The sequence below is a fragment of the Cetorhinus maximus genome, chromosome 22 (assembly GCF_964194155.1).
Source record: "Cetorhinus maximus chromosome 22, sCetMax3.hap1.1, whole genome shotgun sequence".
Classification (NCBI taxonomy): domain Eukaryota; kingdom Metazoa; phylum Chordata; class Chondrichthyes; order Lamniformes; family Cetorhinidae; genus Cetorhinus; species Cetorhinus maximus.
The window spans coordinates 11172255-11195088 of record NC_135900.1 but is presented as its reverse complement, the minus strand read 5'-3'; the positions used below and the strand labels follow the sequence as shown (position 1 = coordinate 11195088).

The 22834-nt window shown below is 41.5% G+C and overlaps 1 protein-coding gene across 1 annotated transcript in view; it reads right to left on the bottom strand.

The window, feature by feature from the left end:
- Positions 1-729: 729 nt before the first annotated feature.
- The window catches only part of LOC144696471 (nuclear transcription factor Y subunit beta-like), a 23066-nt gene continuing 961 nt past the window's right edge, over positions 730-22834 (bottom strand). The window contains exons 2-7 of the mRNA XM_078567793.1: positions 11285-11378; positions 8732-8865; positions 7331-7528; positions 6396-6480; positions 4536-4615; positions 730-1275 (exon numbers count right to left, since the gene is read on the bottom strand). Coding sequence (XP_078423919.1) covers positions 1243-1275; positions 4536-4615; positions 6396-6480; positions 7331-7528; positions 8732-8865; positions 11285-11378 — 624 coding nt within the window. The 3' untranslated portion in view covers positions 730-1242. The remainder of the gene's footprint in view (positions 1276-4535; positions 4616-6395; positions 6481-7330; positions 7529-8731; positions 8866-11284; positions 11379-22834) is intronic.

Sequence of the window (22834 nt, the reverse complement as noted above, 5' to 3'; positions counted from 1 at the left end):
TTCCCCACAAATGGTTTGTCAATTGGGTGGCTTTTCACTGCCGGCGCGATGTTGGGGAGAGGGGAGGGAGGAAATCATCAATAAACGACTGGACAACATCCCATTGAGATTTTCAGGCCGCCTCGATGGAAAATAAAATGGAGGCGCCTTAAAATGGGCAGTCAATCCAAATCCTTTAGGTTAAAATTCCCCCTCGTCCCCACAAGAGTGCCACACCTCATGTTCTTACCTGCATGTTCTTGGATTAAGCCCTAATACTGTTTGTACTAGTGCTCATTACACTCTTGCATTGGTCACACCACTCCAATGCAAAGGGCTGTGTGTCACACGAAATTTCTTCATAGCTCTACTTTGGCTAGATCAACTGAAATGATTGATGTTTTACATGAGTCACAGCAAACCATTGAAACATTAATTGCAGATAGTCTCAGAGTCAAACTGGAGGGGGAAATTAAGCTACTTCATAAGTGTAACTTGTTAAGCCCAGTTAGTACACTGGTCACTCACTCCAGCACAAATTGATAGTGTGGATGTATTGATTCCTGAATAAATCTGCAAATGCAGTGCAGTAAATCACCATTTAATGGCCACTTCTATTTGGAAGGGGAAAACTGAGGAAAAGGCCACTCTTTAAGTCCAAGGATTCGCTCGAAGTTGTGCTGAACAAAGTATTTACATAGACTGACCTCCAACTTGTAAATTGTTAGTGAACGGGACAGAAACATGAGCTTTCGTACTCTCAAAAACAATTTATTATACACCTGTTTTATTAAAAGGGTACATCTAGTGAAATTACTTATTTGAATTACAAAAGGAGCAACATGATTCAATATGAAAATAAGATACTGCCCAGTAAGTTCTGACAGTAATAAATCAGACACACAGCGGCCAATGACATCAGCTTCCTGCATGTATCCACACAAAACTGAACAACTCTTGTACAAAACAAAAGTACTTTGTAACTGTGATACATTATAAAGATTCAGTTTTTTAAAACTGGTAAATAAGAAATGATCCTTCAGGTGGGGTCAGAAACTGGATTTCTTGGTCGCACCCCAGGAATCTGTCAAAGCATCTACAACTATTCAGAAGAATATAATACAAGAGCAGCTAAAGATCATCATCTTCGGCTCAGCTGACCATTCAACTGCTCTTATCCTTGCTGATTTGTTTGCCTTTCTTTCAGCCAGTCATCTTGTTATCGCAGGGGTTGATATGTTTCTAAGTCTTCAGTGTGATCCATCAGGAGAACTGTATGGGCTGTACACCCGAAATCTGCCAGAACCAAGGAGATGCAGTCAGTTTCCGTTAAGTACCATACACACTTTCAAAGTGAGCTCATTTCTTTTATCTTTTTTAAAACGAGAACTCAGATTCAGAGAATCACAGAATCTTAAAGGCACAGTATGAGGACATTTGACCCATCATGTCTGCACCAGCTCTCAAACAGCAACTGTAACACTGAACTGAATTTAAACAGAGTAAACAAAAAGCAAAGATAATACTGGAAAACCGAAATCAAAATAGAAAATGTGGAAATAGACAGCGGGTCAGACAACAGTAACTTGTATTTATATAACGCTTTTAATGTAATAAAACATCCCAAGGTGCTTCACAGAAACATACCAATCAAAATTTGACATCAGGCCACATGAGGTATTAGGGCAGATGACCAAAAGCTTGATCAACGATAGAGGTTTTAATTAGCATTATGACTAAAGTAGAGAGGTAGAGAAGTTTAGGGAATGAATTCTAGAGCTTACGGCCCAGGCAGCTGAAGGTACAGCCACCAACAGTGGAGCGATTACAATCAGGGATGCTCAGAGGTCAGAATTAGAGAAGCACAGATATCTCTGAGGGTTGTGGGCTGGAGGAGATTACAGAGATGGGGAGGGGTGAGATCATAGAGAGGTTTGAAAACAAGAATGAGAATTTTCAAATTGGGACATTGCTTCACTGAGAGAGAACAAAGGTCAGTGAGCACAGGAGTGATGGGTAAACATCACAACTTCCTTTAGGACCCTGGGGGAGACATTAATCTGTCTTTTTCACTTTATATAAGTTGACCCATGTGATCTATATTCTTATCTTTTTAAACACTTTGATATTTGCAGTTTAAGAGTCACTGAAAATTGTAACAATAATGATGCTAATGAAGTCCACGTCACAGCAGACCCAAGTTTAAAAATAACTATTAAAATGAGTAAATTTACATGTTCTAGATTTCTTCTAAGTGGTGATAAGGAGTTATGGCAGAAATTTAGTTTTAACTGGTAGGATTTAACAGAATTTTATTTGCCAATAGTTAACTTCTCCCAATGATTTTAATCTCAGTGTATACAAAAGGGTGAATTATCCAAGTGCCAACACAGCCCAGCCTATTGGTAAAGTGTAGACACACTGGGCATGATTCTGATATATGCAGCCAAGGGGTGAGATTTCCCAGCAGCAGCACCTGCTCAGATAAATCAGGCCCAAGTGGTGCAGGGAACTAAGTATAACTGGGTAGGAAAATACTCATTAAGGTTTGGGTGAAGGTATTCCCATGTGAAACTTCATTGCATCTTACTTCCAACTGGCCCAGCATTTTGACCCTTGTATTGAGGATTCTCTCGTTCCCAATCACCACCCTCAGGGTTTACTTAAGAGTAGGCCGTTCAGCCCCTCAGGCAATCCCACCCTTCAATTAGACCACGACTCATCTGTACCTCAGTTCCATTAACCTGTCTCAACACCATATCCCTTAATACTCTTACTTAACAAAAATCACATTTTCAATTAAACTCCAGCCTCAATATCTTTTTCTGGGAGTGGGAGAAACAGAGTTCCAGATTTTCACTACCTTTGGTGTGAAGAAGTGCTTTCTGACATCTCCCCTGAATGACCTGGCTCTAATTAGAAGATTCTGCCCCCTTGTTCTGGACTCCCACCCACCAGAGGTAATAATTTCTCTCTATCTAACCTATCAACTCCTTTAATCATTTTAAACACTTCAATTAAATCACCCCACAATCTGCTACATCTGAGGGACTACAAGCCTGGTCTATATGGCTTGTGTTCATAATTTAACCTATTTAACCCAAGTATCATTCTGGTCAATCTGCGCTGCAGCTCCTCCAAGGTCAATGTATCTTTCCCGACGTGCGATGCCCAGAAGTGAACACTACTGGAGATGTGGTCTAATCAGAGCTTTATACATCGGTAACATATCTCCAATCCCCTTGAAATAAAGCTAACGTTCCATTAGCCTCTTAATTATTCTTTGTATCTGTCCACTAGCTTTTAGTGATTTCTGTACATGCACCTACAAAATCTCTCTCTGCTCCTCCACAATTCCTAACTTCTCATCATTCCCATCTGATCTTTCTTGGATCTGTAGTAGATGTGACTCCAAAGCATAAAACACAGAGAATGAATTTCTTTCCCTCTTATTCTTCCTCTCCTGAAAATAGTGGCTGCTCAAGTGCTGACATCTCACCAGCACCTACCTCACCTCAGCGATTATTCCACAGGCACGACCCTGGAAAGTACCACAGAGTCTGCTGCAGCCGAGATCAGGATCTTCCCCCTTTCCAATCAGGAAAAGGAAATCCTCTTCATTTTTTAAAAATAAATTAAAAACGCTGCTCTCCCCCGTTCAGGAATATTGAAGCCAAGCAGCTCACCAATACCTTGGCTGCAATGAGTGAAATCAGCACAGACCAGAGCCTGATCCTGCAACCTTCATAGTTTATGTAGCTCACTACCAAACCACAAACTACGCTTGCCCTCACCTCATCTGATCAGCCAGAGGGTTTATATAAATAATTGATAAACTATCTATTGTTTGCTTGCAGTCAAACTGACTTCTCTGGAGATTTACTTTCAAACTTGTCTGTTTTTATATTACTTAAAAAGAAAAAAAATTGTATGGTGGTTTAATGGGTAGCATTTTCACCTCAGAGTCAGGAGGTTGAGGGTTCAAGTCCCACTCCAGAGACTTTTGCACATAATCTAGTCTGACACTCCCAGAGAAGCACTGTCAGCTATGGCTCCTTTCAGAGGAAACATTAAACTGAGGATGTCATGGTATATCAAAGAAGAGCAAGAGATTTCTCCCCAGTGTTCTGGCTAATATTTATCTCTCGACCAAGATCATTACAAACATTACCTGGTCATTATCACATTGCTATTTGTACGACCTTGCTGTGCATAAATTGGCTGCTGCATTTCTTACAGCAGTGATCACACTTCATAAACATATCGTAGGCTGTAAAACGCTTTGGAGTGCCATGAGGTGTGAAAGGCACTACAGGAATTCAAGTCTTTCCTCCTATCGGGAAACAGAAGGAAGTGGGACTAACTGGTAGCTTTTTCAAAGAGCTGGCGTAGCGATAATGGGCCAAATGGCCTCCTGTTGTACAGTTTGATTTAAAACTCTGTGCATTAAAGAGAATAAATTCCACCATTAAGAAAATGAGAAACAATGTTATAAATTACAAACACTCATCACTTTTGCATAAAAATATTTGAACATTGAAAAGGTGATCACTCACCTGTTGATACGATGTGGTATACACCATGACATTTTGTGGCTGGCCATCTGCAGTGATTAATCCCGTTGTTAACTGATTAGCTGTTGATGGTAATAAGAAATGTATTAAGGTTTTGAAAAGTGCAGTCGTATTTTTGCTGTAATTAAAGTGCCATTAGTATTGTGCATTAAAGCAAAATGTTCACTGGGCTGATGCATTTCTCTGACTGAAATTAATATTCACAGAAAGCACTTAATTTGGCTGCTACATGACTAAAACCAGACAGATAGTTTGGATCACTGGGTGCAAACATGCTAGGAGATAAAGATTTAAGTCACATTTTCTAAGGAATTGTACCTACACAACGCAGACCTCTGATTTCTTTTAATATTCAGAGGAACATTTTCTTCTCATTGAAAACATTACATAACACAGAATTTACAGCACAGAGGCAGGCCATTTGCCCCAAAAAGTCTATGCTGGTTGTTTGTGCTCTGCAGCAGCCAACTCCAGCCCTACTTCATGGAACCCCAGTACCTCCTCTAGTATGTAATCCACCCCAGAAATTCCAAAATCAGAAACGTAAACTACTTTTAGTGACTTTGCGCCCCTTTTTTTGGGTGCAAAACTTAAACGAGGAGGGACTTCAGTTACGAGGATAAACTGGGGCTGTTCTCCTTAGAGAAGGTTGGGAAGGAGATTTGATAGAGATGTTCAAAATCATGGGGGTCTGGACAGAGTAGATGGGCAGAAACTGTTCCCCATTGGCAGAAGGGCCAAGAGCCAGGGGGCACAGATTTAAGGTGGTTGGCAAAAGAACCAAAGGCAACGTGAGGAAAACCCTTCTTTTCATACGTGATGAGTGGTTCGTATTTCGAAAGCACTGCCTGAGAGCGTGGTGGAGGTGGATTCAATCATGATCTTTCCAAAGGATATTGGTTAAATATCCGAAGCGAATAAATCGCAGAGCTACAGAGAAAAGCTGGGGGACAGGGACTAGCTGAGTTGCTCTTGCAGAGAGCTGGCAATGATACAATGGGTTCAATGGCTTCCTTTTGTGCGGTAACCATTCTACGATTGTTTAAAGGAAGAAGTGGTGCAGTAAAGGGGAAAAAATAACTGCCAGACGCAGTTCATCTCCCAATTTTTCCGCCAGTTTTAACGTCAATGACTGCTCTCCCTGCTGTTAAACAGAAATCAAACGCAGGGAAGCTACTTGTCCCTCCTATACTCATGTTAAACAGCCGTGGAAAACATCCCTAGTAATTTCATGGGATAACTATTCAGAGGAAGGTTAGGGAACAACCAAGTGCAGGAGTCCAGTTCCTCCAACATGTCTGCATCAGCTGCCGCAAACCTCCAATAAAAAGAAAAGAATACAGCTTTCAATTAAAAGTCAGGAAAATAATCATCTCCCTCTCCAGATGGAGGGACCATCTTGTGAATCCTCCCCTTTTGCCTCACCACTGTCAGTCAGGCCTTCGTCTGCCTGGGTCCCACTCTGTGGAAATCCCTCAACCTCTCCAACTTTCTCTGCTTCTCGGAGTCTGCGTCATTTACAACAAAGCTTGTCCCTCCTACACTCAAACTTTTTTGACTCAGGACCACACAGGTGTGAATGTGAACTGTTGAAATGTGTTCTCTGTGTTAAAGTTGCTGTATAATGCAAGTTGAATAATAGCAACGCACTGTAGAAAGATGGGTTAAATATGAACACTGTTCTGATCTGACAGCATTCTGTCATTAAGATGGCCTTCCAAAGTGACTATCCTTTGTTTAAAGAAACAATTTATTCCATTTCCTTCTGGTTCCTTTTTTGTCCAGTAGACAGTCTTGAATAAAAGTTCTTTAAAAAATTCAATGGTCATATGCAGCACTTACAGAAAGTTTCTTCTGTGAGTTCTTCGCCAAGGCCATCTGTGCCTCCACCTGTAGATGTGTTTAATCCTTTCTCCCCCTTCATTGCCTGCACAATTCAATTCAGTTTTATTTTTTTTTATTTAAATGAAAAGCGTGATTGGAAAAAAAAAGGTTTACTTTTAAAACATGATCCAACATGGTTTTAGCACTCTCTCCACAACAACTTGCATTTATATAGCGCCTTTAACATAGTTAAATGTCCCAAGGCGCTTCACAGAAGTGTTGTCAAACAACATCTGACACTGAGCCATGTAAGGAGGTATCAGGACAGGTGACCAAAAGCTTGGTCAGAGAGGTAGATTTCAAGGAGTGTCTTGAGGAGAAGAGAGAGCCAGAGAGCTTTAGGGAGGGAATTCCAGAGCTTAGGGCCCAGGCGGCTGAAGGAATGGCTGTCAATGGTAGAGCGAGGAAAATCAGGGGATGCACAAGAGACCGGCATTGGAGAAGTGCAGAGATCTTGGAGCGGATTACAAAAACAGAGACGGGCGAGGCCACAGGAAACGAAAACAAGGATGGGAAGTTTAAAATTCTCATAAAATATTCAGATGGCGTAGTGCCACAGCGATCAAGTAGAAGGACCACAGCTGGTGTCTTTGCTTCCCCAGACAGCTCCTCATTTCAGGCACGTTGACCGTGACAGTCCTGAGCAAGCACTTCACCACTGGGCGGGCTAATATCCGAGGGTGAATTCATTTCACAGGAGTATACTTTCTTTTCTGGTAGGCTGACAGCAAAAATGCCCCAACAGGAGTGTGGAAGCCTGCCTTCCCAAAACAGCCAGAAATCAAACGCAAGGAAGCTACTTGTTTACCAGCATACCAACATTTAACACTAACAATTCGCAAAGGCCACTTACATACTGGTTTATTAAAATATAACAGTGAAAACAGTTTCACCTCTCTGAACTTCTGCAGGTAGAGTTTTAACGGTTCCACGTAACTATCGAAGCCCAGTGTGGACATGGCAAAAAGGATATCTTCTCCATTGATGGTTTTGCGCTTTTCTTGGTGACATCGCTCACTAGCCTCAGACGTTATAAAGCTGATAAACTCACTCACACACTCTTGAACACATTCTTTAGCATCTTTAGCGATCTAATGAGAGACAGTTTCATTAGGCACAGCGAGAGAGACAGCAACGCTGCAATTTCACATTATAATTTTCTAAAATTCATCACCAACTTCCCACTCTAGCACAGGAAAGAATTTTCCACACAGCAACTTCAAACGGCCTTCTTAGCTCTGAAGGGCTTTGAGCTGCACTGGAGGATGTGAAAAGCCAAGAAGTATAAGCTTTCTTTTCTATGAATGGCTATGGGGAGTATGATGTACTGAACACTGCGCTTAAGCCCGAAAGGATATTCTTTTGTGTTTCAGGGCAAACAGTTTTACTTTGTATCCAGATCATCATTTTGCATTGAGGCACTGTGGGAGGAGATGTCAAACCAAAGCTCTGCCCCTTACTCAAATAGATATTCCACGACACTATTCAAAGTGTCTTGGCCAACCTTCTGCCCACAACTAACAGGTTCAGAAATCAATTATCTGCCGATTCATTTGTTCTTTGTAGGGTCTTATTGCGCAGAAATTCCATGGTTTGCCTACATTAACAGTGGCAGCATTTCAAAAGTACTTCATTGTCGCTGAATCACTCAGGTTTTCTGCGGATGTACTAAGGCACTACATAAATGCACAAATGCTACCCCCGTCAGGAAAGGTGCCCCATGTCAGTACATGGAAGAGCAAGACTCAACTTGCACTTCCAGCATGCCAGCGTTTTAACCCGAAGCTGAAATTCATTGGAAATCTATCTTGGATATTTCTTCCAATTTGATTCCAAGCCTTGTAGCCCCTAGTAACTTTACAGACAAAATAACAGGGGATATGGCATCCATCTAACTGGGACAATTAACCCTGTACAGTTTGTGTCTCTCCAAGAGATTCCCCTGCAAAGTCACTAAGGTGAGTATTTTTGTAATGTAAAAATCTTAATGTATCACTGGCATTAAAATCTATTACTTATTGAAACTGACACATTATAAAACAGAATGCCTGGGATTTCCAAATGAAATGCATGGATCTGAGTTTCATGGCTTTTCTGTATTTTGTAAGAACTGGCAGGACCACCCCAGCTATTTTTATCACAGTTAATTAATTTATTTCCTCTCAGTCTATTCTAATTTACTGCTGTGTTACTTTGACCCAAACAAGCGTGATGTCTGATGGGAAATAAGTAGGATGCTTATAGGAAGGGCTCATTATAGAGTTTTAACGCCAAGTGAAGAAGTGGTACACCACCTTCCCTGTTGCAGGTACAGCTGATTTCATTATCCGGGCGACGTTGGCAATTGGAAGATAGATGTCTTGTTCCCTGTAGGACTCTTTGGAACCATTTGTGTCGTCATGATCACCAAGCCCCTCATCGGTGTCTCCTGCAAGATAACAACTTGGTTATTATACAATTCCCCAAACAAGCAAATCAGGCACTTGAAGTTTCACTGGAAAATTAGAATCAGGCAACCCATCGTGCCTTTGATAGGGCTATCCAGTTAATCCCACTTCCCTGCCCTTTCCCGATTGCCCTGCAATATTTTCCTTACCCAAGTACATATCCTAATCCATTTTGAAAGTTTCTATCGAATCTACTTCCACTACACTTTCAGGTAGTGTAATCAGAATAGAAGCTGCTGTGTAAATAATTCTCACCTCCCCGCTGGTTATCTTAAATCTGATTCCTCCTCTTTTATCAAAACCCTTCATAATTGTGAACACCCCGATTAAAATCTCCCTTAGCCTTCTCTGCTTGGAGGAGAACCAAATCTCCACTTCTTTAGTCGCTCTACATAACTGAATTCCCTCATCCCTGGTATCATGCTGGCGAATCTCCTCTGCACTTTCTCTAAGGCTTTGACATCCTTCTACACAATAGACGCCCAAGGCTCTGTTCGTCTCATTGTTACTAGATGGCTAAATTTTGTGCTCAAGCTCGGCCCTTGAACAGTCGATAGGTATCCCCTCTGACCCAAACACATATCTGGAAAAGCACTTTCTAAAGCATCAGCATGATTTTTCTCCTCCACTACCCATCATTACCAGCCTTCTGGATGTTTTGCAAGATTGACTAAGAATAGTTTTGAGCTGTGGACTTGTAAGTATTGATCACTGAGTTAAGACTTCTCAAAGTCATTTTATGCAATATCACTGTAGTTGTTGGAGAGGTCTGTTTCTATCTCAGTCTGTGTTGGGACAACTACAGGTGACAAGTGGTGAAACAGTGACACTTAAGTCCCCTGGACTGAACATTTTAAACGTGATTAATTTTCTTAAGAGCTCATTTATAATTATTTAAACTATCCACAACTAATAGTTCACACCATCTGTGATAGTTTGTTAAAAACAAAACATGTAACTTCAACTATTTTTTTAAAATCCTCCTTAAGCATCTGTGATTAAATCACTGAGCACATAGCTATTTCCTCCTCAAAATTTCCAGATGTTCTGGTTCTCAAATCTACAGTTTAACATGGAGTTTCCAAATATTTGGTCTACAGCATGTTGATTCTTTCACATGAACATAAGAACAAAATATCCCCATGGTAAATGTATCTTGACTTATTACTTTGCAAGATTTTAAACAGAACCAATTCCCTTTTCATTGGCTGTCAATTTCATGGAATCCTTGCTGCACTGTGACAACAGTAACAGTTACAGATGCAACTCACCAAGGTTCCTTCAACAGCATCTTCCAAACCCGTGACCTTACCACCTACAAGGGCAAGGGCAGCAGATGCACCACCTTCAAGTTTCCCTCCAAGTCTTGGAACTATATTGCCGTTCCTTCACTGCCGCTGGGTCAAAATCCTAGAACTCCCTCTCTAACAACACTGTGGGTGTACCTACAAAACATGGACTGCAGCAGCTCAAGACGACAGTTCACCACCACCTTCTCAAGGGCAGTTAAGAATGGGCAATAAATGCTGGTCTAGCCAGCAATTACCACATCCCATGAACGAATATAATAAAAAAAAAATCACAGGTCTTCACCTAATCCGAGCACTCTCGCCTCCGAATCAAAAGATTGTGGGTTCATGTCCCATTCCGGAGGCTCGAGCATAAAATCTAGCCTGACACTCCAGTTAGTATTAAGGGAGTGCTGCACTGTTGGAGGTGCTGTCTTTCAGGTGAGACGTTAAACCGAGGCCCTGTCTGCCCTACAGCACTTTTGAACAGGGGAGGTCTCACCGGTGTGCCAGACAATATATATCCCTCTATCAGTTATCATTAAAAACAGATAATCTGGTCATCATCACATTGCTGTTTGTTGAAGCTTGCTGATTTCTGCATCTTCCTACATTATAACAGTAACAATACTTCAAAAATTACTTCATTGGCTGTAAAGTGCTTTGAGATGTCCTGAGGTTGTGCAAAGAGCTACAGAATCATGAGTTCTTTCTTAAACATGGGGACAGTCCACGTGGGACAGCAACAGCTTACCTACACTGGAGGTTGGCTGAACACACAGTATGACTGGATCGCTAAAAGAAAATGCTGTCACTTTGCAGTGTGCATCACCAGCAGCCGTTTCTGTTGTGTTCAGGCTCTGCTTGTGGGTATTTAAGGGGTACAAAAACAGAAAAGACCTCTTGAAGTGGCTCCATGTAACATCGGCACAACTAACTCATCCACATATCTGCACCAACGCTAGCAGTGGCACAGTGATGAAAATGGAACAGAGCCCATTTCAAATAGGGAGCCTTGAAGAGTCATCTTGGCTATATCAGTTCTGGGGAGAAAAACCCATCAGAGTATTTTCAATACTCCTTTACTCAAAGGCAAAACATTAAGTCTTACCTTCGTGAGACTGTAAAACATAGTGACTTCCACTAATGTAATCACCCGCGATTCCTAACTGGGAAGCATCTGTAGTGGAACTGTCACCATCCATCTGAAAAATTGAGAAATGTTGAGTCAGAAACAGTTAAACCAAAATGCTTTTGAGGTGTGTTTAGAAAATAAACTGAGGCTTCTGCAGGAAACTGTATACCTTCATCAGTTTATTTCTGTGATAGCACTATGTCCGCATGCATGTAATTTATACAAATCAACTCACCCTATTAAAATCTAGAATAATACAAAGTATAAAGGATTGGTTAACAGATAGAAGGCAAAGAGTGAGCATAAACAGGGGTTTTTCAACCTGGCAGGCACTGAATGATGGAATGCCACAAGGATCGATGCTGGGGCCTTAGCTATTTACAATCTATATTAAATGAAGAGACAGAGGGTATGCATCAAAGTTTGCTGATGATACCAAGCTAGGTGGGAAGATATGCTGTAGAGAAGATACAGAGAGGCTGCAAAGAGATATAGACAGGTTAAGTGAGTGGGAAACAAGATGGCGGATGGAGTATAACGGAGCAAAGTGTAAAGTTATCCACTTTGGTCATAAGAATAGAAAAGCAGGATATTTTTGAAAAAGTTTGAAATCCGTAAGCGTTGATGTTCAAAGTATCAGGAATGCAAAAAGTTCACATACAGGTTGGAGCAAGAAATTGGGAAGGTAAATGGCATGTTGGCCTTTACTGCTAGGACATTGGAGTACAAGAATAAAGAAGTCTTGCTACAATCGGGTTTTGGTGAGACCGCATCTGGAATAGTGTGTGCAGTTTTGGTCTTCATAGAAAGGATATACTTGCATTGGAGACGGTACAGCGAAGGTTCACTTAATTGGTCCCTGGGATGAGGGGGTTATGCTATGATGAGAAGTTAAGTAAATTGGTTTTATGTTCGCTGGAGTTTAGAAGAGTGAGAGGTGATTTCATTGAAAGCTACAAAATTCTGAAGGGGTTTGATAGGGTAGATGCTGAGATATTGTTTCCGCTGGGTCAGGGAGTCTAAAACACAGGAGCACAGTCTCAATGTCAAGGGCCAATCATTTAGGACTGAAATGAGGAGAAATTACTTCACTCAAAGGGTTGCGAATCTTTGGAATTCTCTATCCCAGGGGCTCTGGATGATCCATTGTTGAATACATTTAAGGCTGGGATGGACAGATTTTTGGTCTCTCAGGGAATTAAGGGATATGGGAGCAGGCGGGAAAATGGAGCTGAAGCCCCAGATCAGCCATAATCGTGTTAAATGGCGGAGCAAGCTCAATAGGCCATATGGTCTATTCCAGCTCCTATCCCTTGTATTTTATAGGCTATTAATGATAGATAAATGCGAGTGATGGAATAAACGTGTTAAACAGAAAGATTTTCATTTATAGCGCTTTTCATGATCACAGGGCATCTCGAAGCATTTTACAGCCAATGAAGTACTTTTGAAATGTGGTAACTGTTGTAATGTAATTATCATGGCAGCCAATTTTACCACAGCAATGTGATCACAGCCAGATAATCTGTTTTTGTGACCTTGCCTGAGGGATAGATATTGACCAGAGCGTCGTGAGGTGACTCCACTCCTCCTCATTGAAATAGTGTAAATATATTAAAATTTCCTTTTGACTGCAAATCTAAGCATAAGAGACAAATAAGCAAACAAACGGAGGTATTGTTAAACTATTCTGTCACGCCTTTTACTTCTGTAACTTTACCCTGTACAAATTGCATAGCTCAAAATATTTTCTAAATGTGCAACACCTGTTTCAAATAGATTCAAGAATAGTCCAGAAGTGCAGTAGGTATTTTATAGTTGAGATTATAAGAAAAGCTTACTGAGTGAGGAGCATTGAACTGGTTCCACAGGGAGCTACTCCGAAGAACAGTCTATTTAGTCGGTGAATTCTATAGCACATCCACCCCTGTTTTAACTGAAGTTATTCACTTACACTGACTGCATGCTTTAGATGGGATGAACTGAGAGGCACAGCAATAATTAACAATGTAAATGTGGGACTGGAGGCAAGAACTCATCTGGGAAAACTGATGAAACAAATACAAACCAAAAGAGAAAGGACTGACAAATAAACTGGTGTCCAAAAGACCCTCAGCACTAATGGTTTAAGCATTGGCAGAAATTCATCTCGAGTGTACTGGGCTACTTTGAAGGTAACTTGTATTTACATAGCTTCCTTAATGTTGTACAATATCAGAAAGCACTTCACAGCAGCCTCATCAGACAAAATGTGACACCAAACTGCATGATGCAATATAGGAACCGGTAACCAAAAGCTGGGCCAAAGAAGCTTTTTGGAGAGATGGAATGGTTCAGGGAGGGAGTTCTAGATCTTAATGCCCAGGCAGCTGACGCATGGCTGGTAAAGGTGAAGGAAACTGGGGGTGACGAACAGGTCAGGATAGGTCGACTGCAGATGTCTTGGTGAGTTATAGGGATGACAGTGATAGGGAAGGGGTGAGGCCCTGGAGGGATCTGACATCAAAATGGGAAATTTTCAAACCGAAGCAATGGAAGACAGGGAACTAAGGTGGGTCAGTCATTGCAGGGGTGATGGGTGAATGGGACTTGATGTGAGTTAGAGTGTGGCAGCAGAATTTTGGATGAACTCAAGGTTTTGGAGGGGGCGAGGTGTGGGAGGGTGCAGTCAGGAAAGCATTGGAATTGTCGAATCTAGACGTATCAGGAAGGAATAAGGGTTTTAATCGATGAACTGAGGTCGGGACAGAGACCAGCGATATTACAGAGGTAAAAGAGAGGCGGTCTTGGTGATGGAGAGATACAGAGGATGGAAACTCAGCATCACATCAGATGCCAAGGTTGCGAATGGTTTGATTTAGCCTCAGGCAGTTGCCAGTGAGAGGGATAGAATCAATGGCTAAGTAAGAGTTTGTGCTGGGGACTGAAAACAATGGCCTCAGTTTTCCCAAAACTTAGTGCAGAGAATATTTCTGCTCATCTAATACTATATTTCAGACAAAGAGCTCTACAAATCAGGGGCAAGGACAGATGCGAGTGAGATGGTAGTGAGAAAAAGCTGGGTGTCATCAGTGTATATACAAAAACTGACCCATTTTCAGATGATATTGCCAAGGCAGCATGCAGGTGAGAAATAGCAGGCAGTTAAGGTTAAACCTTTGAGGGGGACTTCAGAAGCAATGGTGCAGGAGTGGGAAGAGAAGCCAACGCAGGTGATTCCCTGGCTATGAATGGATAGATAGGAATAGAACCAGGCGAGGACAGTCCTAACCAGATAGACAATGGAGAGGGGTCAGAGGGAGATGATGTGGTCAACTGTGTCAAAGGCTGCCAACAGGTCAGGAAGGATGAGCAGAGATAGTTCATCATGGTCACAGTCACAGCAAACACATGGGAACATCACCACCTGCAAGTTCCCCTCCAAGCCACTCACCATCCTGATTTGGAAATATATCACCGTTCTTACACTGTCACTAGGTCAAAATCCTGGAACTCCCTCCCTAACATGACTGTGAGTGTACCTACACCACATGGACTGCAGCGGTTCAAGAAATCCGCTCACCACCACCTTCTCAAGAGCAATAAATGCTGACCTAGCCAGCAATGCCCGGATCCCATGAATGAATAGGAAAAAAGTCATATTGGGTGTAACATGTGATTGAGATACACACTGTTTCAATGTTGTGGCAGGGATGGAAACCTGATTGGAGGGGTTGTGGAATGCATTAAGGTGCAATCGGATGCCAGGGACAAGCTATAGTCGCACACAGATGATGTTGTTGATAGACCATCAACAATATTGCGCATTTGAAAATTAACTTAAGACAGTCAGAAAAACTGTGGCCGATTTCTGGGCAATTTCATGCTGATGTTGTATTGAGGCATTTTATTTTGACAGATTTTCCACATTTGAGGCAACTCAGAGTACTTTACAACCAATGAATGCATTTTTAAATTGCAGTCATTATTACATGGCAGCCACTGGCATACAGCAAGGGCCCGAAACCAGCAAACCAACTGAATAACCAATTGACCTGTTACGCATGGTGTTAGTTGAAGGGAGTGTTGACCACAACACCTCCTCTTCACATACAGCAGCGAGATTGTTTACAGTCCTTTACTAAAAGGCAAATATAGCCCCGGTTTAATATCTCATCTGAAACACGCCAGCTCTGGCAATGCAACATTCCCCCAGATCTACTGAGGTGTCAGACTAGCTTATCTGCTCAAAGCAGCAGTAGAGTCCTTAAAAAAATATAAACAAAAGAAAATGACTGAACACCCATGACTTTAAATATTTAATGCTTATCTGATAAATAGGTTTTGAGCAAATATAGATTTTAATGGGGACCTGCACTGCTCAGAGAGGCTTCTAAAAACACTAGTGTCAGAATAAAGCTAGATTCATAAGACACACAACTATAAGCTCTGCACGCTGAACTTCCTCACAACATCTGCACCAACTGAAATCTATTAATTCAATACAGTGATCTCCTTGCCTAGGCTTGTTGTCAGGTGAATCAAATAGCTTGTAAACTGCTTGCAGTGTTTCTAGTGGGATCCAGTGCAATTAGCTTGATTAGAAACCATGTAAAATCTATTATTAAAAGCCAATTAGTTTGATTAGAAAGTCCGTGTGACTCGTCTCATACGGACTCGAAACGTTAACTCTGTTTCCCTCTCCACAGACGCTGCCAAATCTGCTGAGTTTTCACAGCATTTTCTGTCTTTATTTTCTCTTTAGATGCTGACTGACCTGTATTTATCCCCATGTTACAACGACTGCTGTGAATTGTTAGCTAACCTGTATATAACATCATTTTGCTCGGTGACTTAAGAAATTGCAAGTCAACAGAAAAAAAAAACCTTGATTCTCAAAACCTGCTTTGAAATCTGACTGAAATGACATTGATTGACTGTTAAATTCCTTGTGTATTTTTAATTAGAAATAGCAGAATCATATCACAATGACAAAAGCCTGTAGCTAATCTCCCCTATAGAATTCAAATAAATAGAAGGAAAACAAATGCTGGAAATCTGAAATTAAAGGTGGTGAAAACACTGAGAATACACAACTGGTCCAGTAAAGGTAGAAAACGGGCTAAAATTTCAGGTCAAACGGAAACATTTTCAGTTTGAATTTCATATACCCAAAATCTTAACCTGCTTTCCTCCCTAGGTGCTGACAACCTGCTGTGTATTTTCATGGCTGCACTCTGATTGGAAATGTTCACTTGAAGATCTTTATACTGAAGATAGAATGATTGAGATATTAGGAGATGTATTAGATAATCCACATTATGCATTAAATATTGCTTGTATGAAAACCTGCAATGGCTTCTCGTTTCACTCCTGCACAGTGACCTCAGGTCACTCCGAAAGGGGAGTGAAGACATGGTAGCTAAATTTGCAGATGACACAAAGATAGGTAGGGAAGTATGTTGTGAAGAGGACATGAGGAGGTTGAGGACAGATATAGATAGGTTGAGTGAGTGGGCAAAGATCTGGCAAATGGAGTTTAATGTGGGAATATATGAAGTTGTTCACTTTAGCAGGAAGAACAAAGAAGCAGAGTATTGCTTAAATGGAGGACAGCTGCATAATTCTGAGATACAGAGCGATCTAGGTGTTCTACTACATGAGACACAAAAAGTTAATTTGCAGGTACAGCAAGTAATTAAGACTAATGGAATGCTATCCTTTATTACGAGAGGGATTGAACATAAAAGTAAGGATGTTATGCTTCAGTTATACAAGGCATTGATGAAACCGCATCTCGAATACTGTGTACAGCTTTGGTCTCCTTATTTAAGGAAGGATGTAAATGCATTGGAGGTGGGTCAAAGGAGATTTACTGGATTGATGCCTGGAGTTAGTGGGTTGTCTTATGAGGAAAGGTTGGACAGACTGGGCTTGTTTCCACGGAGGTTTAGAAGAGTGAGGGGTGATTTGATTGAAGTACACAAGATCCTGAACGGCCTTGACAAGGTGGACGTTGAAAGAATGTTTCCTCTTGTGGGTGAGTCCAGAGCTAGGGGGCAGTTTTAAAATTAGGCATCGCCCTTTTAGGATAGAGATGAGGAGAAAATTTTTCTCTGAAGGTTGTGCAACTTTGGAATTCTCTGCCTCAGATGGTGGTGGAGGCGAGGTCACTGAATATTTTTAGGGCAGAGGTAGACTGATTCCCTTGCCTAGCAAGAATCTAAGGTTATCGGGGTTAGATGGGAACGTGGAAATTGAAACACAAGATGATCAGCCATGATCTTATTAAATGGTGGAGCAGTCTCAGGGGACCGAATGGTCTACTCCTGTTCCTATTTCTTATGTTCTTTTGTCTCCCCGCAAGGTTCAAGTCACTTTCTATTTCTTATCTATATGCTACCCCCTGTGACATCATCCGAAAGCACAACATTGGTTTCCACAGTTCATTGATGGCACCCGCATCTGCTTCCATCACCTTGCCTGACTCTAAATTGTCCCACTGCTTGCCTGATGAGCAAATATTCCTTCCATATAAGTAGTGGGAAGACCAAAGCCACTGTCTTCAGTATCCACCACAAACTCTGTTACTCTAGCCACCAACTCCCTATCTCTCCCCTGGCAACTGTCTGAGGCTGAACAGACTGCTCAAAACCTTGACATATTGGACACCGAGATGAGCTACCTATCATATATTCATTAAGACAGCCTATTTCCACCTCAGTAAGATCACCTCTGTTCCAGGCCTCAGCTCATCTGCTGCTGAAACCCTCATCTGTTGCCTCTAGACTTGACTATTCCAAGCCACCCCTGGCCAGGAGGTTCTACCCTCATCCAAACCTCTGCTACCTGTGTCCTAACTTGTACCAAGTCCCTTTCACCTAATACCTCAATTTTAAAACTCTCACCCATGTTTCAAATCCTTCCATGGCCTCAACCTCTCTAGCACAATTTAATCTCCTCCCCACTAAACTATGGCCCCCTTCCTCCACCCAAAACAGATAGACATTTGCTTTCTCTTTTTCTGGCCTCATGAGCATCCCCAATTTTACTCACGCTACCATTGGTGGCCGTACCTTCAGGTGCTAAGGCCCTAAAACCATCTGCCTCTCTTTCCCCCTTCGCAATGCTCCTTTAAACCTACCCCTTTTGACCAGACTTTTGGTTATCTACCCTAATAACTCATGTGAGTCAGTGTCATGTTTTGCTTAATAATGCTCCTGTGAAGCACCTTGAGGTGTTAAAGGTGCTGTACAATTGTGAGTTGTTATTGCTGAAGCCAATTTCATTCTAATTCGGATTATGAACAAACCAACACGGCCAGACTGAAGTGAATTCGTACCAAAATGAGGACAAGTGCTCCATATGCTCATGTGAAATTCTTCTTTGCCATTTGAAGGAAGATGTTAACATCTCCAGTAAAACAAGATATGCTTGCTAAACCTACATCCACCAATGCAGCTAAATTCCACCCCACAAAATGACTTGAACAGGGAAAAGAGGTTATGCGAAGGTCATTAAGATTGCTGCATACAGGGTGTGATATCCAGTTTGAAAAGGCAAAGGCTCATTTTAATACAGAGGAGGAAAATATAAATCAGTAAAAAAAAAGTGACAAATGATTCTAAGAGATATTGTGTATCCTTCCTATAACTCAAACATAATCAAAAGAAAATTCAGCTGTGCTGATGAATATCTCACGAAGATGAATGATACTTTCTCAGATTCACATTCCCTAATTAAATCTTTAATTCAGAAAATAGTAAATCTGTAACTTTCAGACCTGAAACACAAGCCATCATTTACATCGTGCAGTACACATTACAATAGAGAGAGGCTTCAGAAGTGCTTTTTTTTGCCAGGAGACCCTCAGCAACTTCCTGTGCTCTTCTACAACTATGTGTGAGGCTGCCACAACATTCAGGAACTCTCCTCGAGCTGTGTTCTTGTCAGTCATCTGAAACTATCAAGAGAGCAGGTGCATCCGATCCGTTTGTCTTTGTGGCCGTTTACATAGAGTTTACAGCCCCGTAACACACCATTCAGTCCAAATGGTTCATACCAATGTTTATGCTTCACATTAGCTTCCACTCACCCCTCTTCAACTTGCCCTATCTGCATTTCCTTCTATTCCTTTCTGCCTTGTGTTTATCTTATAAACAACTATAATGTTCACCTCAGCCACTCTACATTCTCACCACACTCTGAGTAAAGATGTTTCTCCTAAATTCCCTGTTGGAGTTATTAGTGCCTAACTTACATTTATGTCACAAGCCATAGATCAAGTATAAATCCCTGTTCTGTGCAGCACCAATGGGGAGCTGCACTGTTGTCAGAGCCATCCTTCAGGTGAGCTAAGGGGATGCTAAAGCTCCCATGGGATTGGTCAATGAGAAGGGGGGAGGGGAAGAGATCTCCCAGTGTCCCAGTCAACCAACATCGCCAAAAAACACCAATTACCCACCCTATTCACATCATTGCTGGCTGTAGGACCTTACAAACTGGCTTCAGCATTTGTCTGCACAACAATGACTGCACGTCAATAGTAACTGTTGTTTGGTAATATAGAACTTGAGTATTGCTGAAAAAAAATAAGACATGTTGAAGCTTTTCATCTTACACTCATCAGGACACTTCACAAGAATATCAATATAAGAGGAAAACAACAATTTACATTATGTGAAGAGTGCCGATTGGTTGGAAAATCGACTCTGATTGGTAGAGGCGTTGCCATGGAGAATGCACCAGTAATGTTGACTGACAGTTAACTGCCAAGCATTGTTTGAAATTTAAACCAGGCAGCTAGACCCTGGTTTGTCAAAGCATTGCACTGAGGATGAGTCAGCAAATGGCTGTCACTTATTTTGTTTAGCTGAAACAGGTACAACGTGTGTACATGTTCTTTCTGTCTGCAAAGAACAGGGCCCTGTGTTTTAATATATGTAGCTTCCAGTACCCGTAAATGTGCCACACTGCGAGCCCAAATGACAATCTTAAATTGATTGTCAGCTAAATTCTTAGCACACAGAGGATTATTTAGCAAACGTTGTCCATCGCTGTGAAGGATTCCTTTACATTTGCGAAGGCCATACAAGACTTGCATGTCGATAGCAATGCTGTGTCCATATGCTTGCTCATTTGATATTGCTAGGCACAAAGGCATCCTACAGGATAATATCTACCCTGATCAGATCATTTTGCGCTGTATATCACGCACACTCATGAACAGGCCTAAGGCCGTCACTTTCAGCCCTGAAAAGTGCCCAGCCTACCTCAGATTACCCTAGGAGGGCAAGTTATCACAAAAATTTGAGCAACAGGTGCTACTATGCAGTAGCAACACAAGTAGTATTCGCCACTAACAGGATGCTGCCATTAAGCCAAAAAGACGCTCTGTCGTACAAATGAGTAATGCAGCATATGAATTTCAGAGCCAGTGTGATGCTTGGTGCATAGGTGGATTGTATCAAACAGCTGATCACAACATGCAAGCTACAAACCATACCCAGCCAGCCTGTGCTTGCAAAACTTAAAACGCTGTGTCCAACATTAGATGCGATTCTGTAATTGAACAACATTTGCTAAATAATCCTGTGCGCTAAGAATTACATTGACAGCCAACTTAACATAGTCAGTCGGGTTCGCAGTGTGGCACATTTGCATGTACTGGAAGCTACATATATTAATACACAGGGCCCTGTTCTTTGCAGACAGAAAGAACATGTACACACATTGCGCATGTTTCAGCTAAACAAAATAAATCTCAGCCATCCGCTGACTCATTCCTCAGGGCAATGTCTTGACTAATCAGGGTCAAGCTACCTGGATTAAATTTCATACAATGCTTGTCAGTCACCATCACTGGTGCATTCCCCATGGCAACAACTCTACCAATCAGAATCCACTTGCCAACCAATCAGCACTCTCTTCACATAGTGTAAATTGTTGTTTTCCCCTTATATTGATATTCTTGTGAAGTGCCTTGATGAGTGTAAGACAAAAAGCTTCAACATATCTCTTCTTTCAGCAATATTCAATAGTAATTCAAACACTTTGGAACATCAGGAGGGTGTAAAAGTACTATTTAAATGGAAGTTCCTACTTCTGTCCCTAGTCGATAGCCTGCAACAAAACACAATTGTAAAATGTCATAAATGATCCCAGATCATTTAGTCTCTAGCCTCTTATGCATCTGCCACCAACTGCCAGTTGAGCCTTTAGACACGTGCCCTCCACATTCTATATTTTACTCTCAGAATTGCTCTGCGTCCTTCTCCACTGAACTATGGCTCAGAAGGTTGCTGCAGAGGCTTGAGCACATAATCTAAACTGACACTAGAGTGCACAGCTGAGGGACTGCTACACTCATTTAAATGCCTTCTTTCAGAGGTAACAATAAAGTGAGGCCCGGTCTTCCCTCTCAGGTGTGGAAGATCCCATGGCTACTATTCAAAGAACACCAGGGAACTTCTCCCCGGTGTCCTGGAAAATATTTACCCATCTTCATTAAAACAAATGATCCAGTCATTATTTCACTGCTGTTTTTTTTGGGATCCTGCTGTGCACAAATTGGCTGCCACATTTCCTGTTGCAATAGTGATTACATGCAAAAGTGATCTTTGGCCAAGCTTTTGGTCACCATTTCTAATATCTCCCCTGTTAACTGGCACAGTGGCCCAATTTTGCCTGACACCACCTGAAAAATGCCCTGGGATATTTTTCTATTTTAAATGCGCTGTGACCGCAAATTGTCGTTTGAGATTAGCACATATAATCACTAATACAATGGATAGCTTAAACTGTCACGGGTCACTGGGTTTGGTAGCACTGACACTATCTTGGTGTGCACTTGGTGGATGAATGGAAGGCTGAAACACTTCGGGTGACCCGTTTTTGGAATCAATGTTAACATTTTATGGGATTAATTCTAGAGATGGAAAAGAACGAACCACTGAGAATTTAAGTGTCTTTTTTTGTAGTTGTCTTTGAATGTCTCTTCGAAATACAAAACATCAAGTACAAGTCAAAGGGTTATCACTGATGTTTTTGACACCTGAAATCAATTGCTTATTCCTGTCCACAGTGAGTTATTCTTTTGTTTTTGGCTATTTCATCTAAATAAGGTGACCATTAAGGAATTTGCAAGCTAAATACACACAAAGCCTGCCACTTCAACAACAGGTGGTAAGGTAACCCAGTCAACAAATAATGCAGCACTCGAGATAAAATATTAATGGCTAGTTGTCTGAGTTAATGGAAATCAAACAATTACTTAGTACATTTTCTATGTCTGTGGACAATCAGACTTCCCCCACTGCCCAATCCCACACCTCCAGCTATCACACAAGCCATCAAGAGCCAGCTGTAGTTTGAGTCACTTTTAAATGATTCTTTCAATAGTTACCAATAGCAGAATGCTGCCCTCTGGGTAAGAAACACTACACCAAACATTTATAAAATAACATAGGCTCTCTGGTCTCTAACTCATTGTTATTTGTGGGAGGGGAGCAAAGGAGGCAGGTGAGTGGGGAGCTGAGGGGGCAAGGG